This window comes from Anguilla anguilla, chromosome 4 (genome assembly GCF_013347855.1).
Source record: "Anguilla anguilla isolate fAngAng1 chromosome 4, fAngAng1.pri, whole genome shotgun sequence".
Classification (NCBI taxonomy): Eukaryota; Metazoa; Chordata; class Actinopteri; order Anguilliformes; family Anguillidae; genus Anguilla; species Anguilla anguilla.
In genome coordinates, this window is record NC_049204.1 from 58,083,706 (window position 1) to 58,099,283 (window position 15,578).

General features: G+C 42.0%; 2 protein-coding genes across 5 annotated transcripts in view; both read right to left on the minus strand.

Moving 5' to 3' along the window:
• Positions 1-34: 34 nt before the first annotated feature.
• On the minus strand, positions 35-6,249 carry LOC118225763 (lymphocyte expansion molecule-like). The gene is made up of 10 exons (XM_035414663.1): positions 6,200-6,249; positions 5,858-5,945; positions 4,969-5,139; positions 3,841-3,966; positions 3,348-3,482; positions 2,444-2,551; positions 2,089-2,262; positions 606-740; positions 384-514; positions 35-167 (listed from the first exon to the last, which is right to left on the minus strand). Exons 1-10 carry the CDS (start codon positions 6,247-6,249, stop codon positions 92-94), a joined length of 1,194 nt encoding a protein of 397 aa, XP_035270554.1. The 3' UTR covers positions 35-91.
• Positions 6,250-7,527: 1,278 nt separating this feature from the next.
• Positions 7,528-15,578, minus strand: part of ddah1 (dimethylarginine dimethylaminohydrolase 1) — a 52,889-nt gene continuing 44,838 nt past the window's right edge. For all 4 annotated transcript variants that reach the window (XM_035414025.1, XM_035414024.1, XM_035414027.1 and 1 more), the window contains exons 5-6: positions 12,277-12,420; positions 7,528-9,405 (exon numbers count right to left, since the gene is read on the minus strand). In XM_035414025.1, the coding sequence (XP_035269916.1) occupies positions 9,289-9,405; positions 12,277-12,420 (261 nt within the window). In that variant the 3' untranslated portion in view covers positions 7,528-9,288. The remainder of the gene's footprint in view (positions 9,406-12,276; positions 12,421-15,578) is intronic.

Sequence of the window (15,578 nt, forward strand, 5' to 3'; positions counted from 1 at the left end):
GAGTGTATGCCAGGGCACCAGCTAAGACCTCTCAGCTCTGACTTCTGAGCCCAGCGGGTGAGTGCATCTGGGGCCACCAGTTAAGGCTTTCTCAGTGGGTGGATGTGTCCTGGGACTTCAGGTAAGACCCCTTGTTTACGGGAAAGTGTATGGGTTGCAGTCTCTCCCTAAAATACACAAAAATAAATAGACAAAGTAATATATGTGTCAATAGAGACCTAAAAGTGGCTAAGCTTTTACAGATCATCATTTATCATTTATCATGTATCATTTATCTCTGTTTTATGAATTTACAATGTTTTTTCCCCATAACTTTAATGTTATCCATTCTACGGTTCTGTTGAAGCTATTTTAATGGATCAGGGATTGAGTGCCATTCTTACTGGTTAAACTTGTCTCTCTCTGGGTTGTGGAGGTATCTCTGCGTACGTGACTTGAAAGCAGAATGATGGCTGTGTAATGTTGTTTGTTGATCTTTCTTGGCAATGTTGTATGTTCCTGGACCCAGAATGCACTGCAAACACAATCCACACACAAAATAAGAGACATATTCTTCCGGGTGAGAGAACACCATCATAAAGATGAGTGCAAGAGGCCATGCTTACGTTGTTATGGTTGCCGCTCTGCAGTCTCTCTGCCCTCTCACTGTTACGAGGGGCGGAAGACTGGAAAGGAGGTGGATCCCGATTTACTGCTCCAGACAAGGGGCGTACGGTGTACCAGCCAGGCCCAGGAAACGACTATCAGTGTACATGATTTGAGAAGAGGGGGAAAATGCATTGTTTCACCAGAGAATCCAGAAGAGGGTGCCACAGTGCTGATATGTACCTTTTGTGTTTAGTGCCTCACGGCGTGGGCCATATTGGTGCTTCCCAGTCAGTAGTAAGCTTTTCAATCGGGTGGATCCAGGGCACAACTGTTTAAGATCTGTAGCAAGTCTACTCTCTCTAATATCAGTTACAATTTAATGCCATGACTCTTATTTTTTAAGTTCTTATAAACCCCAAGCCGTCTGATTAAATATATACTAGGTAGGCTGGAACAAATGGAAGACTACATTTTCTGATAATTAATATTATCTGGACCAATCTGGAATAACTAACATAATCTAATAAAGCTTCCACATAATGTGAACAATTCTAGCCTCTATTGGACAATTTCAGCTGTCACTGTTATGAAAGACACCCTCTATATAAGTTACAACTGAATAAATGTTGCACAAAGTTGAATGTTTAGTGTGTATTGAAAACCAAAAGGCAGTTTGTCTGTGCAGTACAGAGAGGTTGTAAACATCTACAATGTGTTAGTGAATAGTGTGCAGTTATCCCATGAGTATACAATATTATTTTTCACTGTAGCATTCAGTGCCAAGCACTTACGTGAAAAGCCAGAGTCCAGACTCCGCTATTAGGCAAGCTTTTAGAGCTCTTGGAGCAAGTACAAGTAAATCATTCCACACAGTGAATGGACATCAGGATTATATTGCTATCATTAATTCATTATGCCCCTGATACCATGTCAATGTCAGCCTAGTCAGTAATAGCACACAATTCCTTTGTCCCTTTGATTCTGCTTGGATGTATGCTCACAAGTGAAAGTATCACATCACAGTAAGCAACTACACATATGAAATCTTTAATATGTAAATAATAAATAATGTGAATCAGCTTCAAAGCTTACACATGCCACATAGCTGAGGGCACAAGTAGTACAGGCCTGACTGCAGTGAGAAACTATAGCTACCTGAGCCAAGAGCACTAGCAGGGGTAATTATTACAGTTGTTAACAGGAGGAATTATATCAGTGTTCATTAAAGGAATACTGACCACTAGGAGAGGGGAGTGTTCATGAGAGGCACTGACCAGTAGGGGAGGGGTGTGTTTGAGAGACAGGCACAGACCACTAGGGGATGGGGTTTTAGTGATAGAATTACTGACCACTAGGGGAGGTGGGTGCCAGTAAGAAATGTACTGACCACTAGGGGAGTGGGGTGTTAGTGAGAGGAGTAGAGCCTGCTCTGGGATGGGGTTGTTATTGGGAGCAGTCCAGACCAGTAGGGCGGGCGTTGTTAGTGAGAGCAGTACTAACCGCTGGGCGAGGGCATTGGGCCAGGGTACTGTGATAAATCCTCTCCGTAGGACACTCAGGGTTCCGACACATCCTGCTGAACAGCCCATGTTTCCTCTTTTCTGGTCTGTCCAGCTCTTCCACAAACGAACTTACACCTCTGATTTCCTCACCTGGGTCTACATTTGATGTTTTCTGTGACAGCAGAAAACAAAAGACAGACAACAGAAAAAAATGATACGAAAGTAATGGTGTGATAAAATTTCTGACAGATCGCAAGCTGTCAGTCAGAGTTCAGTCAGTCAGATGGAAATACATATCTATAATATTCCCACTATCCAAAATTGTGCTTCGTGGTTATCTGATTAGTGATTACCGGGTCAGGTAAGTGTCCACTTGGGATGGATTTGTGGTCACAGCGCCGATTCAGGAGTACGTCAATAGAGGTCTTCAAGTTATAGGTACCAGGACCTACACCACAGTCCTGCGCACATACCCACAAACACACGCACACACACACACACACACACAGACACATGTGACCTGTGGAATAGGAAGACAAGCTTCTAGGTGAGAGCTAACAGAAAAGAAAGAGTAGACAGCAGTGCCATGACACAGTAGCCTGCTGTGAACTAGCCATCTATGAGCCAGCTTTCAGAACGGTCATTTCAGAATGGCTGTATTCACAGCTGTGAAACTACAGGTAGTGAACAAATAATCAAAACATGCTAGTGTCCTAACAGTGAAGGGCTCTGGTGGTTCTGTATTGGTGTGGGGGCACATTTTCCAGGCATGGCCCTGGGTGCACTGATGGCCTCAGAAGGCAGACTCGATGTGAATTTTTCATGAATACTGAGTACTGAGCCATTGATACTCCATGTTACATTTCTTTCCTTTCGTGTGGGATGTCTAATGTTGACAATTCCTCTGTCCACAGAGCACAAACTTTCACACATTAAAGGGTATGAAAGTATGCATAAAGAGGCCTAAGTCACCAGACCTGAACCCAATAAAAGCATTTAGAAGATATTCTGACAAGACCCCAGAGATAGCATTTTCTACTGCCATCAACTAAACATGTGTTAACAAAAGTTGATTGCCATGGAACATAAAGGCTTTACAAGCTCCAAGTGATGGCCCAACACTATTACAGTAAGTTTACATTGGTGTTTCCATGTTTTGTCACTACCTGTCTACATACTGTATAACATGATGTATGGTATATATAAATGAAAGATTTGTTTGTATGTGGCACACTGTAATAATTTCAGTATCCTCACCCTTTTGGGCTCTAGTAATCGCTCCACTGTGGGGCCAAAGTCCATCGTGGGACAAGTCCCTGTCAACTGCATCCTCTTCTCATCCAGCACAGCCGAGGGTATGCCACCCTTCCCATAACTCCCTGGGCCTGGAGTCTCATTCTGCAACATGCCTATGCTTACACTGGCCTTCTTACATCATGGCAAAAGGGCCGCAGTTTATTCACATGCAACTATTAGTATTATTATTATTATGTTTTTTTTAATCAACTGCTTTTTTGCTAAATTAATTGGTGCACAGTCAATTTCTCTGGCAGTAATACAATTTAACCACATAAAATACTCAATACTTAATCAGAAAAGCATGACTTGAGACCTTGCGCTCATTGCACCCTGAAGCAGGACTGGAGGTGACAGTATGAAACAATGTTGTTTCAGTTGAGGTATGACTTTGGTTTGGGATACGGTTGTGATGGATGAGGAATGACCTTTAGATGTTTGGCGCAATGCTTACCTGTGCATAGAGGCTTTTGAATCTCTCCTCCCTGCTCTCACACACGCCTCTGACACTCCGTGGCCTCTTCTGCAGCAGCTCCATGAAATCAGCAATCCTGTAGCTTCCAGGCCCTACTTTTGATTTCTAAAGCAGAGATGGGCTTAGAGATGGGATTCAGGTAACACTACTCATGCGCTCTGGTTCAGGTAATGAACATTTTTGCAGTACTTAGAATCATAATACAAATAATAAATGTATATAGCTAGCATATGAAGCCATAAAGTAAACAATTACAATCCTAAAGTAATTACATAAAAAAGGTATTGGGGTGAGAATTGAAGGGAGGTAAAAAAATGTAGACTAGAGTTGGGTCTTCAGTCTGCATCACAAAATAACCAGCAATTTCAGTGTCCTGACCTCTGTGAGAAGTTCATTCCACTACTGGCAAGTACAGACAAGCACCATGACAAGCAACCATGCAGGGAGGAGACAGCCAGTCTCCCCACAGATGCAGAAAAGAGAGGTCTGGCTGGTATGTAAGGTTTGCAGATACAAGAGGTTGAAGGTATAGATTAGCTCTTACATTCACTGTCCTGCAAAGGCTAGTTACACAGTTTGATTCGAGCTGTAACAAGCAGCTAGTAAAGGTAAATGAGGAGGGGTGTGATGTCAGCTCACTTGGGAAGGCTGAGACATGCGCCTGCATTTTGGATAGGCCGCAGCAGCATGGTGCCACACACAGGGAGACCAGCAAGGCGGGAAATGCAATTGTCCAGACGTGAGAGCATCAGAGCCTGGACTAGGAGCTGTGTAGAGCATGAAGGGATGGATTGTTCGGATATTGTAAAACAGGCATCTGCAGGTCTGGCTCACTACCACTACATGGATGGAAAATGAGAGTTGGTCATTTAATTTGAACCCCGAGATTTTTGCAGTAGAAGTGGTCAGAGCGAGCCCTCCTGTAGCATCCAGATTAAACAAGAGGACTCAATCAGGGGGGCTTGGAAAGAATGTACGGCACCTTAGCCTAAACTAGGTTCAGCTACAGGCCACAGTCTGCTATGCAGCCTGACATGTCCTTCAGGCAAGCTGAAAGACGCCAGCTGTTGCGTCTGCACCACAGTGTTGCTGTTGTGTCTCTCTTACCAGGAAGCGCTTGTGCTCCCAGGCCTCCTCATACAGCACGTGGGGCACGTTTGCCAGCCAGGCCACCTCCTGCGCTCTCCTCCAGCCCAGACCCTTTGCCCGTTTCTGCAGGACTCGGGCACTGAAGTCACCCGTGTCCACGTTGTACCTGCCTGGGCCCAGATTCCTCTCCTGTCACACACACCATTACATTACATGACATCACATTACATTACATTACATTTATTAAGCAGACGCTTTTATCCAAAGCGACGTACAAAAGTGCATGCCAAAGGACATTGGGGCAACTAAAAAACACAGGTTCGATAAGGTACAATACTCATTTTGTACAGTTATTCATAGCCAAGAACACATAAAATCCAGTTTACACAGTGAACATTATTCTGACCTAACCTATACTAAGTCAAACTAGGGGGCAAACTATTGAGATGACCAGACTGAGATCCAATAAAGAACTGAAAATATAACAATAAATTGTGTTAATATCACAAGAATTATTTTCAATTTCCTGTACATTTCCCATGATTGACCCGAGGAGTGTATGTATGTATATATATGTATATGTATGTACACATGTATGTATGATTCTATATATAATGCATGGAGGATCAAAAAAGGACTGGGCTTCGTTTGCTAGACATGTTATTCTATTGGTTGCATTATGTATTTATTTCATTGTGAACTGTTCCATCACTACCCATTTCTGTTAGCACACAAATCACGTACAGCAAGTGGCCATTATAATGTGGAAATAATAGTAATGATATAAAACAAGTCGTACAAGCATAAATATTAATCTTTCTTGCAGCATCATATACAGAGCTGAAATGAGTGATGTCAGTTGAAAAGTTAATTATAAATCACAAAATGTAATTTTCATGTTCTATACCAGCTCAGTTGTCCTCGTCTTGCAGTAAGGAATCTCTGTGTACGTTCCTGTTTTCTTTAAGGCAGGGTAGATGCCAGATACATCAAACCTGTTCAACAGAAAACGTCACAGATTCCCCACTACACCAGTGAAGGCTGCCTATTTAGTAAGAATTGATGAAAGTCGATGGAAAACGCAAAATGAATTTTCAATGAAAGTTTGTAACATAAAGCTATATCATTTTTATAAATGAATGAGCAAACTGACTCTGACATCGTTCTGATAACTACTATACTACGTCTATTCCTACTTCCTTTGCAACAGGCCGAAATAGTAATGACATTAACAATTTACGATAGTTACCTCATCAGCTGTGTCCCAAACGGGGCTCCTCTGAATTTTTTTTCATCCATCTTTTTTTGTGGTATTTCTCTCTCATTTGAGTGTGGACTTGCTTTTCCTTCACACGATAGTAGAAGTGGCTACTGACATTTATCTACTTCATTAATGTTTCAATGGCATGTCTCCTGGCAACATCTGAGCAGTGGAAATCCAGCCCTCTCAATTCATTACCTCTCACAGTTAGGTCCCATATGTAGGGAGTTTGTGTATTTGTCTTTGTCACATACTCATCCAGCTGGTATTCTTTGTTTTAATCCAAACTGTGTAGGAACATGGAGGACAAAAACTAACATACATCAAGATTATGATAAAATGCAAAGGGATTAAAAAAATGTTCATTTCTGCACTGGTATTACAGTTTGAATTAAATTCAGATTCCTGGATTTTATTATTCTCATAAGAGTGAGGAGTTTCCTTTCGATTTCCCCTAACTTCTGATTGCTTTCCCTCTTGTATCATGTGAACCGCTTGTGACACAGAAAGACAATTTATTATTGATGCATTTTGTGCTTTTAACATGTTTTTATCTTCTAGCCCACCTCCCCTTCCCTTAAGTGGCTATTGTCGCTTGCCAGGCTGCCATTGTAAATAAGAATTTGTTCTTAATGACTTGCCTGGTGAAATAAATAAAAATAAACTTGCGTGTTGGTTTTTCAACTTTTTTGTGAAGCATTTTCAGAGTACATTTTGGATGTCTCAGCTAGTTTCTTAAATAATACGATCCCCCACTAGGGAGAGCCATACCACAAGTGACGTACTCACTGCTCTCTGGTATGCATTCATTTTCATGAGCCACACTGCATATCCATTTATAAAATGAAGGGTAAATGGAATGGGGGAGGGAAAATGGAAAGGGAAATGGTAGTTTTAATGTTATCTTTTAGCACTGATCTCTGTATATTCATAATGTACACATGAGAACTGTATGTAATGCATCATTAAAATCTGTGTGGGGCGACATAGCTCAGGAGGTAAGAGCGGTTGTCTGGCAGTCGGAGGGTTGCTGGTTCGATCCCCTGCCCTGGTGTGTCGAAGTATCCCTGAGCAAGACACCTAACCCCTAATTGCTCCCAACGAGCTGAGTGGTACCTTGCATGGCAGCTTTTCACCGTTGGTGTGTGAGTGTGTGTGTGAATGGGTGAATGAGCGGCATCAATTGTAAAGTGCTTTGGATAAAAGCACTATATAAATGCAGTCCATTTTGTCATTTAAATCATAGTTGAATCACATAAGCAGGTGTGACATTAGATTAACTTTATTTGACAAAATGAAAGCAATACTCCAATAAGTTAATAAAGCACACAGACATGTTTAATTGACTGCTAAAATGTACACATAACAAAGACAAACAAAAAAGCAACCTGAGGAATACAGCACTTAAACACAATTTAAAATATCAAAGAAGTAAGTAATACATGGAGCAGTGCTACATACATAATTTAATGTACACATTTTTAAAAGAATCATTTGATAATCAATCATTTTAACAAACTGACCCTTCCAATAAAAATAGAACCGTATCAAAGTGGTAAAATATTTTAAAATTTTAGGGTATCTAGTACCAAACTGTTCATTAACAGGAGGGTAGGGCTACCCCAAGCTCATCATGTGGCAAGCCCGACTAATGGCCGACTGTTCCCTGACGACAAAGCCCAACATCTGCACCGGACTCAGCAGAATGAGCTCAACACCAGACACACAGCAACCGTGGTGTCATCACACTCACTGCCAAATGCCTCCTATAAAATCTACCGCTTGTGTCACAAATTAAACTTTTTCAGCGCTGGTCATCTTGTTCCTGCGCCAGACTATATGATATCACTGTCATAAATTACACCAGAAATGTGTGTAATAGGAAAGAAGATAGTGTTTATGGGATAACACGCTGGTTCTCCAAAAGAATTCTTTCCATGTTTCGTCACAATTTTAGCCTCACTGAAAGATCTATTCAATAGATGTTACAGTGGATAGAAAAGTTCATGTTTTTTCCATCATTGCGGTCGCATTGTTTAATAAAATGCATTTTCAGTACAAGTAGTTGTGTTCTTATTGCACACTTTCTATTCAATGGCTTTACACATTTGGACACAACTAACTTTCATCTAGTCCTCACCATGTCCCAACAGTAGATGAAACGTACCTCATCACAAGGGACACAAAAAAGATTTGACTTTTTCATTAATTATTCCGCCAAACATAAAGAGTGAGTGCACCCCATGATTTTAATGTTGCTGTACACCTCCGTCAATCAGCTCAATCAGAAGCTGATCCCGGTGCGAGGCTGTGGTTATTTCGTCACGCAGAGGCACAGCTTGGTTATGGCATATGAACAGAAAACATTCACATCAGGCTCACAGGCAATGGGGGAAGATGACGAGGAGTCACGGAAGAACGAAAAGAAATCAACAATCGGCCGCATGAAATTACTAGCACCAAAATCACGGCTTGGCATCGATCGACAGCCAAAATAAGAAGGGATGCACGGTGACTGTTGATTGTTCAAGAAAACTGGAATTTTTCAAGGGCATCCCATCATCCTTACACTCAGAAATTCATACACGTATGCACAAATGTGCACTAAACCACACTATCAATAACAATGATTATAATTGTTGTTTTTAAAAAAATTTTTTTTTACGAATCTCATCAAAGAATATTTCAAATTCTTAAGTCCAGAGTATTACAAATGGTCTACAAAATGTGTCATTTATCTTTACTAGTAAATGAAAGGCTTGCATTCTAATCTGTTTTAAGTTTCAAGATATCAGTGGTCTAAGCATACTAAAACATCTATCACATGGGGACTCAAAAGTAATGAACTGTCTTTAACCGACCATTCTACTCCGTGCATTGTAATGGGGGTACTTCATGGACTGTAAACATCAATCAGTATCACAGGCACTGACACACAGGGTTCAATGTTCAATAAGTGATTCGATAGAGGCAGTTAAATAATTAAATTTAAGTTAATTCAATTATGATAAGTGCTTCAGGGACAAGTTTATTAACTTCTATTTTGCCACCCAGCCCTCGAGACCATTTCCAAATCCTCAGATTTCTGCTTTCTTGTTAATGAGCACACTGCAGCAGGTCAGTGCCCCATCCACTTTTACTTTCTCTGAGTTGGACACTGGGATCAGCATGTGGTCCTTTAGTTTCTCAAAGACCTGGAAAAACAGGGAGAAGAATCCGCAAGTTAATACCCCCTTCAGAACATGACGACAGTGTTTATGCAACAATTCGCAACTTTCTGCTCGCTGGGTGGGGCTGTTTCAGTTTTATTTAATTGGCAAGCATAAGAGATGCAAAGACAAGAGAGGCTCTTCCGAATCAAAAACAGTTTAAGACACATTTGACCTGCGGTGGGGTTTTTAAAATATCTTACGAAAAGTAAAAGAACTGTTACAACATCGCTGAAAAGCCCCTCATGAAACAAACGTGTCATTGGACGGAGGATTTCCAGAGAAAAACGAGTGTTTTCCTAAGACACTTCCAAGAAGGAATGCTTCTCAGTAGCGCTGTGCCTCCGAAGCAATTGGGCCACAAGCTTCACAGGATTGGATTCCATAGCCATGATGTCAGGAGCCGTGGTCTCACTACAGCAGCGCTCGCAATAAAGCACTGCGACCGCGCAGGAAAATCTGGAAGCAGCCATTTTTGCCAAACGCCACCAAAACATTACTAAATCAATCACCTTATACAGCTTTCTCAAAAGGGGTTTTATGGCAGTCTGTGCTTCCAGCTGCGATCCTATTACGGCAGTTGGAATTTATAAGTTCTGTAGGGCTGCGGTGATTCTGGGCGCCTTTGTCCGCGGATCTAATTTATCTCCTGCTGAATCTGCAACCCGCCACCCCCAGCAAACAGAATATAATTTGCGGTGAACTTTTACCTTTGTTCTCTAGAAGTAGGGCTGTTGTATAACGGCCTTGCTAAAAATAACTCACGGATTTTAGGGGAGAATGTTACCCATTAAAAGGAGCAGCCAGACCTGCAAAGACCCTCAAATTGGCATGATAAATCCTCTTGCCGCTGTTAAACGATGGTGGTGCCGAGGGGCTTTTCAAAGCAAACTTCACACTTACACCTGCCTACTTCATCGGAATGAGCCTTATTTTAAATCAGACTGCTTTTCAATTAGCAGAAGCGTTTGTAATCACACATTAATCCCTTTGATGTGAGAATGGTCTCTCTTTAAATATAGGCCATCTAAAAGCAGTGTGATTTACACATTGCCACATACCTTTACATACACTGACATACATAATAGAAAATACATAATCCTTTGTAATACTTCAGACCCATTTGGGCCAAGATTAAGTCTAACACCAAGCTCAGTGTTATTAGCACTGAACAATGAACTGGTGTTATGCTGCTTTTAAAAAATACTTTGACTCTAGTTTAGTTGCCATGCTACATATTTCATGACGATGCATTTTTGTTGTGGTTATACTGAAACTGGGGTAGTACTTTCAGTCACATGTAGCTGATCTTAATTGTTTTTGGCATTCAATTGAAGGAGTTTCATTAGGCTTTAAATGTTTTTCCTCTTAGAAAGCATCTTTAACAGTCACAGGCAAAATATGTTTTGGTACTGACTGCAGAACTTATTCCGCCCTTTTTTGCCTAGTGAGCATGTGACATTTCAAATGTCAAGATCAAACAAGAACAGAAACAATTCTCATGACCTGTTCAGATGTGCATATCTCATGGAATGGCAGTTTATTTTCCCACTTTCAATTATGTGAAGTGCAGACATTAATGGGCAGTCAGATGCCGCTGGAAATGGTGAAGGCAAATTCAGTTTGAAAGGCGGTTTCCCATTTGGATTCAGGGTTCTGCATAACAGGCAGGAAGTAAGCTCCAGAGATCAATAGCCCAGTAAATAACCTTCATGGGCTCATTCACAGACATTTGGTTAGTGCAGGCAATGCATGGATCCACTGGTTATCCACATGTTCTGTGGGCACATTCATCAGATCATGGGTACATCTATCAAATCATCTGGGCCCATTTGGATGGGCTATAGAAATGGTTGCACTTCACCGACTGTAGCCGGAGGAAGAAGCTTGCGGTAATCCACTAATGCAACACCCGAGTCTGAGAAAAACATATGATCCATATGCAAGACTTCCCAACCTAAGAAAGACACCAACACAGCACCTGCTGAGGTCCCTGCAGCCTAAAGCATTGGTAGAAATGCAAATTAAAGCGACACACTCACAGAAAGTCATATTCTCCAATATTTTCCCTCTGTTTTACCTCTAGGCTACCTACTACCTTACCTACTAGGCTAACGAATGCAGGAGTCTCATTATCTTCCAGTGGTTTTTCTGACATGGAAATCTATTCAATGTGTTTGTCATTCACTGGAACAATTCATGAAATATTTGAAAATGAATCTCCGGGAAAACGTAACAATGGACTTCTCAAGCATGCATGAAGCAGAAGATGCTTGCCAGGCTGATTCGTAAATGCTCTGTACGTCCAACCGTACTCTTTCCCAGAGTTTCTTTGTTTCAGAGAAGAACCCCAGTGCTCTTTAACCGCAATTAAATCTAGTGGAATGTTCCAATGGAGGATGTTGACCGTGACCTGTGTCCGTGCCAAACACAAATAATTATCCTCATTAATTTTTTCCAGAGTATGCGGTTTTCCAGAACAATGCGCTTGATTCTCCTGTTGTCTTACAAAATATACTCAAAATATAGCCTGATTACACAACCACAGAACACTGCAGTCTTACAATAATCAACCCATACAGTAAATACCTCAATCCAAGGGCACTTATTAATAAAAGCATTCCTTTTTACGTTTAAAATTGCCACAGCAGTATCCAAACAGCAACTATACTATCTACATTTTCATAAAAAACAAAAATGTTACGTTTTACATGCTACAACACTGTCACGTTTCCTGGCAGTTCATTTCAGACAACACTGAGCAAAAGTTGAATAAGACTGTGTGATATGACAGCATTCTCTCTTATCTGACACAAAATGGCGGTGACATAAGTGTCGTCAGTGCGGGAGCCTCACCTTAACGCTCTCTGGGTATTCCTCTGGCGTGCAGTGCAGCAGGACGTGGCCCTTGCTGGGAAGGTTCATGTACACACAATTGGCGGCCAGGTCATCGGGCACCGTCAGCTTATCGTAGCGATGGTCGCTCATTTGCTGCATGATCTACAGAGACACACATAGATATGAACGACACATTTCTTCAGGGCCGGAGAGGAATGCAGAGATTAATCAGAACCACCACACCTATCTGAGCCCAGGCAACGCACAGGAGACATTCTTTTGCGGCAGATGTTATTTCACTAAGCATAATTTTAAGTTATATGAAGGAGTCAGTGCCAAGTGGAAGCTGTATGCATGGCTGGGATATTCAAGCAGGTGTCTTAATTGTGTACGGTCTGAACATCTGTACATTCCTCAGAGAAAGTGGGGCAGGCATCCATACAAACTATTTAAAGAATTAGAAAGAGGTCCATAAAATCTTTTTTTTTTTTTTTTTTGTGTGTGTGTGTGAATGAGGCAAAGAAAAACGCCATAAATTACGAAGTGATTGCTATGTTAGGGCAGAAGGTAGCTAGCTTGGAGTGGAAAAGAGCCATGTAGCGAGTCGGGACATAAATCACAGCCGGAGTCGAGTTCCACAGAGCTTCACGTCCCTGCCCTCTTGTTTATCGCGCACGACGGACTCGGCTGCTCGGTTGGTTTCACACATTCCGTAACAGATTCCCCACATCTGCCTGTTGAAACGGCAGGGGAAGCGCTCGCTACGAACGCCCCGAGGAGCGAATAAAGGTCACGTCTGCTACACGGTCGCATCTGCGCACGACCGGCACGCCGCCCTCAGACTGATAAGCAGAGGAAGACTCAAATGAGTTAGATGCAGAGAGAAATAAGAGACTAGGGATGTTTAGACATTTAGGCAAGGCCTTCATTGACAAACCAAATTTTCAATTTCTAGCTAACGACACGGACAAGTATCTTTAACTTTGTGCTGTCTTCAGAGGCCAATGCTCAGCCCAAATACATGAAACCATGTAAAGGGGTTTCATAAATCAGGCTTGCATCAAAACAGAACAATGACAGCAACCTGGTCTTTCATAACCATCTTGCTGCTTTTTTCCATGGCAATGGTACTGGATAATCATCTTCAGTAAACCTTCATCTAGGATTCCATCGGTGTCTGACCAATTGAAGAACAGCCTCCTGTGGAGAAGATATTTTTATGTTGGTGTAAGCTATTCCTTCTTTGCCTGGATTATAATCAAGCGCTTCTATGAGTGATGTTTCTCATATGCTGTTGCTATGCTGTTCATTACTGGGGCTGAGACAGGTGCCAATGCATCCGCGTAAATCATAACTCCGGGCAAATGCGCTACATTCATCTACCCCAGCCAACATCAGTGCCTCCCCTCCAGCAAATTTCCACATACATAGATACACAGACAGCGACTGCTCTTGGTATCCTCAAACATATGCGTTTATTTCGGTGAGACAGCTAGAGGGTTAAGCATTCAGCCAGGGAAGGGCAGTGCAGGGTAGGCCAGGGAAGGGCAGGGTAGGGCAGGGGGTGGGACAGGGCATGCCAAATTTAAAACGTGAGGTCATCAACCACAAGGATGACTGATGACCACAATCAACCAAACTCCCTTTCACCTGTTGGTCCCTGCATCTATACCTCCATTACTGCTCAAGCTTAAAATCATTCAATGACATGTTTCATCTTGGTAAAAATGTCAAAGCTAAATCAGACTGTGCACATATCTAAACCTCTTTGGTTATAAATGGGTTAATAAATGCACACAATTTGAACATAAGGAAGCACTGCCCAAGGGTAGATGTGCTGTAGATGAGTGAGTTCTGGATTTACACACTGCTGATGTAATAGCCGAGTCTCGAGAAGACTCTTATCTGTGGTTCACAGATGAGACAGGATTCGTACCAGACATGTGCCACAGACTTCTGTCTCTGCAGACTGGAAAGGACACAGACGTCTGTCTCTTAAGATGGGAGAGGAGATATAGGGAGCGGCCGTGCCGCACTTGTCCTGTGCATTTCCCAACACCTGAGGCTAGAGCAAGGGAAATAGAGTCCGGAGGCTGGGGGCAGAATTGTGGGAACCAGAGAATGGGGCTGGGGCTGGGGGGGGGGGGAGTGAGTTAGCAGGCTGCTACTCGATGTGTGCTGACGTCTCCAAGAGTCAAGAGTGATCAAAAAGCGTTTTGTCCGGAAACCACAATGGCTTTCACTCGTCCTCCAGTGAGACAGTTACTCATGAGCTAGTGTGAGTAAGAGACTGAGAAAGAGCATATATATTTACACTGTAATAAGACTTTTCAATAGTCATATAATAAACTTTACATAACCTCCCCTTTCATTATTATTGTTGTTATTATGCCAACATCTGGTTAAGGTTGGACATCGATAATGCATGAATCCCATACTTTTTCAGGCTGTTTACATATTTTCAGCACATACACTACGATCCTTTCTGCGCAGCTCTCAAATCCTAAACAATGGCCCTCTTTGTACATAAAGACAACACAAACAAAACAGTTGCTAGACAACACGCTTCCAAATACTAATACTTGAGGGGTTTGGGGAGCCATTATGGCGTAATGGCTTCCTGTTGTTGACATAAGCTTGTGAATTCTGTTTGACACACAGCCCCAAGAACATATTACTGTTGGCAGTGCAGCCTGCCATTTCTGCCTTACAGGCATGCAATCAAAAACATTTACGAGGGGTCCGCTGTGCCTTATCTAATGAAGAGCCAGGCTCCTGTCCTCTGAGGCAAGCAGGCTATAATTATCATTGGCCCACAGGGGGCATGTCAGTGGCCAGGGAATCCAGAGGCCTGAGTCAGGCTTGACCGTGGAGAGCAATAGAAGAGGATGACCTCATAGTTGGAGCTATGCAGCACCCTTCAATTATTATTAACACGGCCCTTGGAGTTCATATAGCTCCGCTTCCCCTTCGTTAGCCAAATAAAGCCTTTGTAGTGACTACATAATATGTAAATATAAAGCTGCATCCTTATCCTGGTGCCTGTCACATACTATGAAAAGTGAGCCAATGCGGTCTCGCAGTAACTATTTTGATGACGCTGAAGCCTTTTTTCTTTGTCTGAACTTTCTAAACTTAAACTGTGATTTGATCTAGTGTTCAGATTGACTGGATGAGATAAAGAGAGCAGAATAAATAATGTTTTAAGACAATGGCTTAACAGAGGTTTATAAATTAACTCAAATTGAATACATGCAATAACTTTTAGTGGAGGATTTACCCTATTTGTACTTTCTATTCCATAAAACCCTTTTAAGAGC

Bases quoted from the DNA above. Each gene is read 5' to 3' on its own strand.
- LOC118225763 (XM_035414663.1), bottom strand. From the start codon at position 6,249: ATGGATGAAAAAAAATTCAGAGGAGCCCCGTTTGGGACACAGCTGATG. The intron at 2,263-2,443 runs GTAATCACTAAT...CTGCTGTCACAG, and splicing joins GTGGACACTTACCTGACCCG to AAAACATCAAATGTAGACCC. The intron at 741-2,088 runs GTTAGTACTGCT...GTACACTGATAG, and splicing joins CCCAATGCCCTCGCCCAGCG to TCGTTTCCTGGGCCTGGCTG.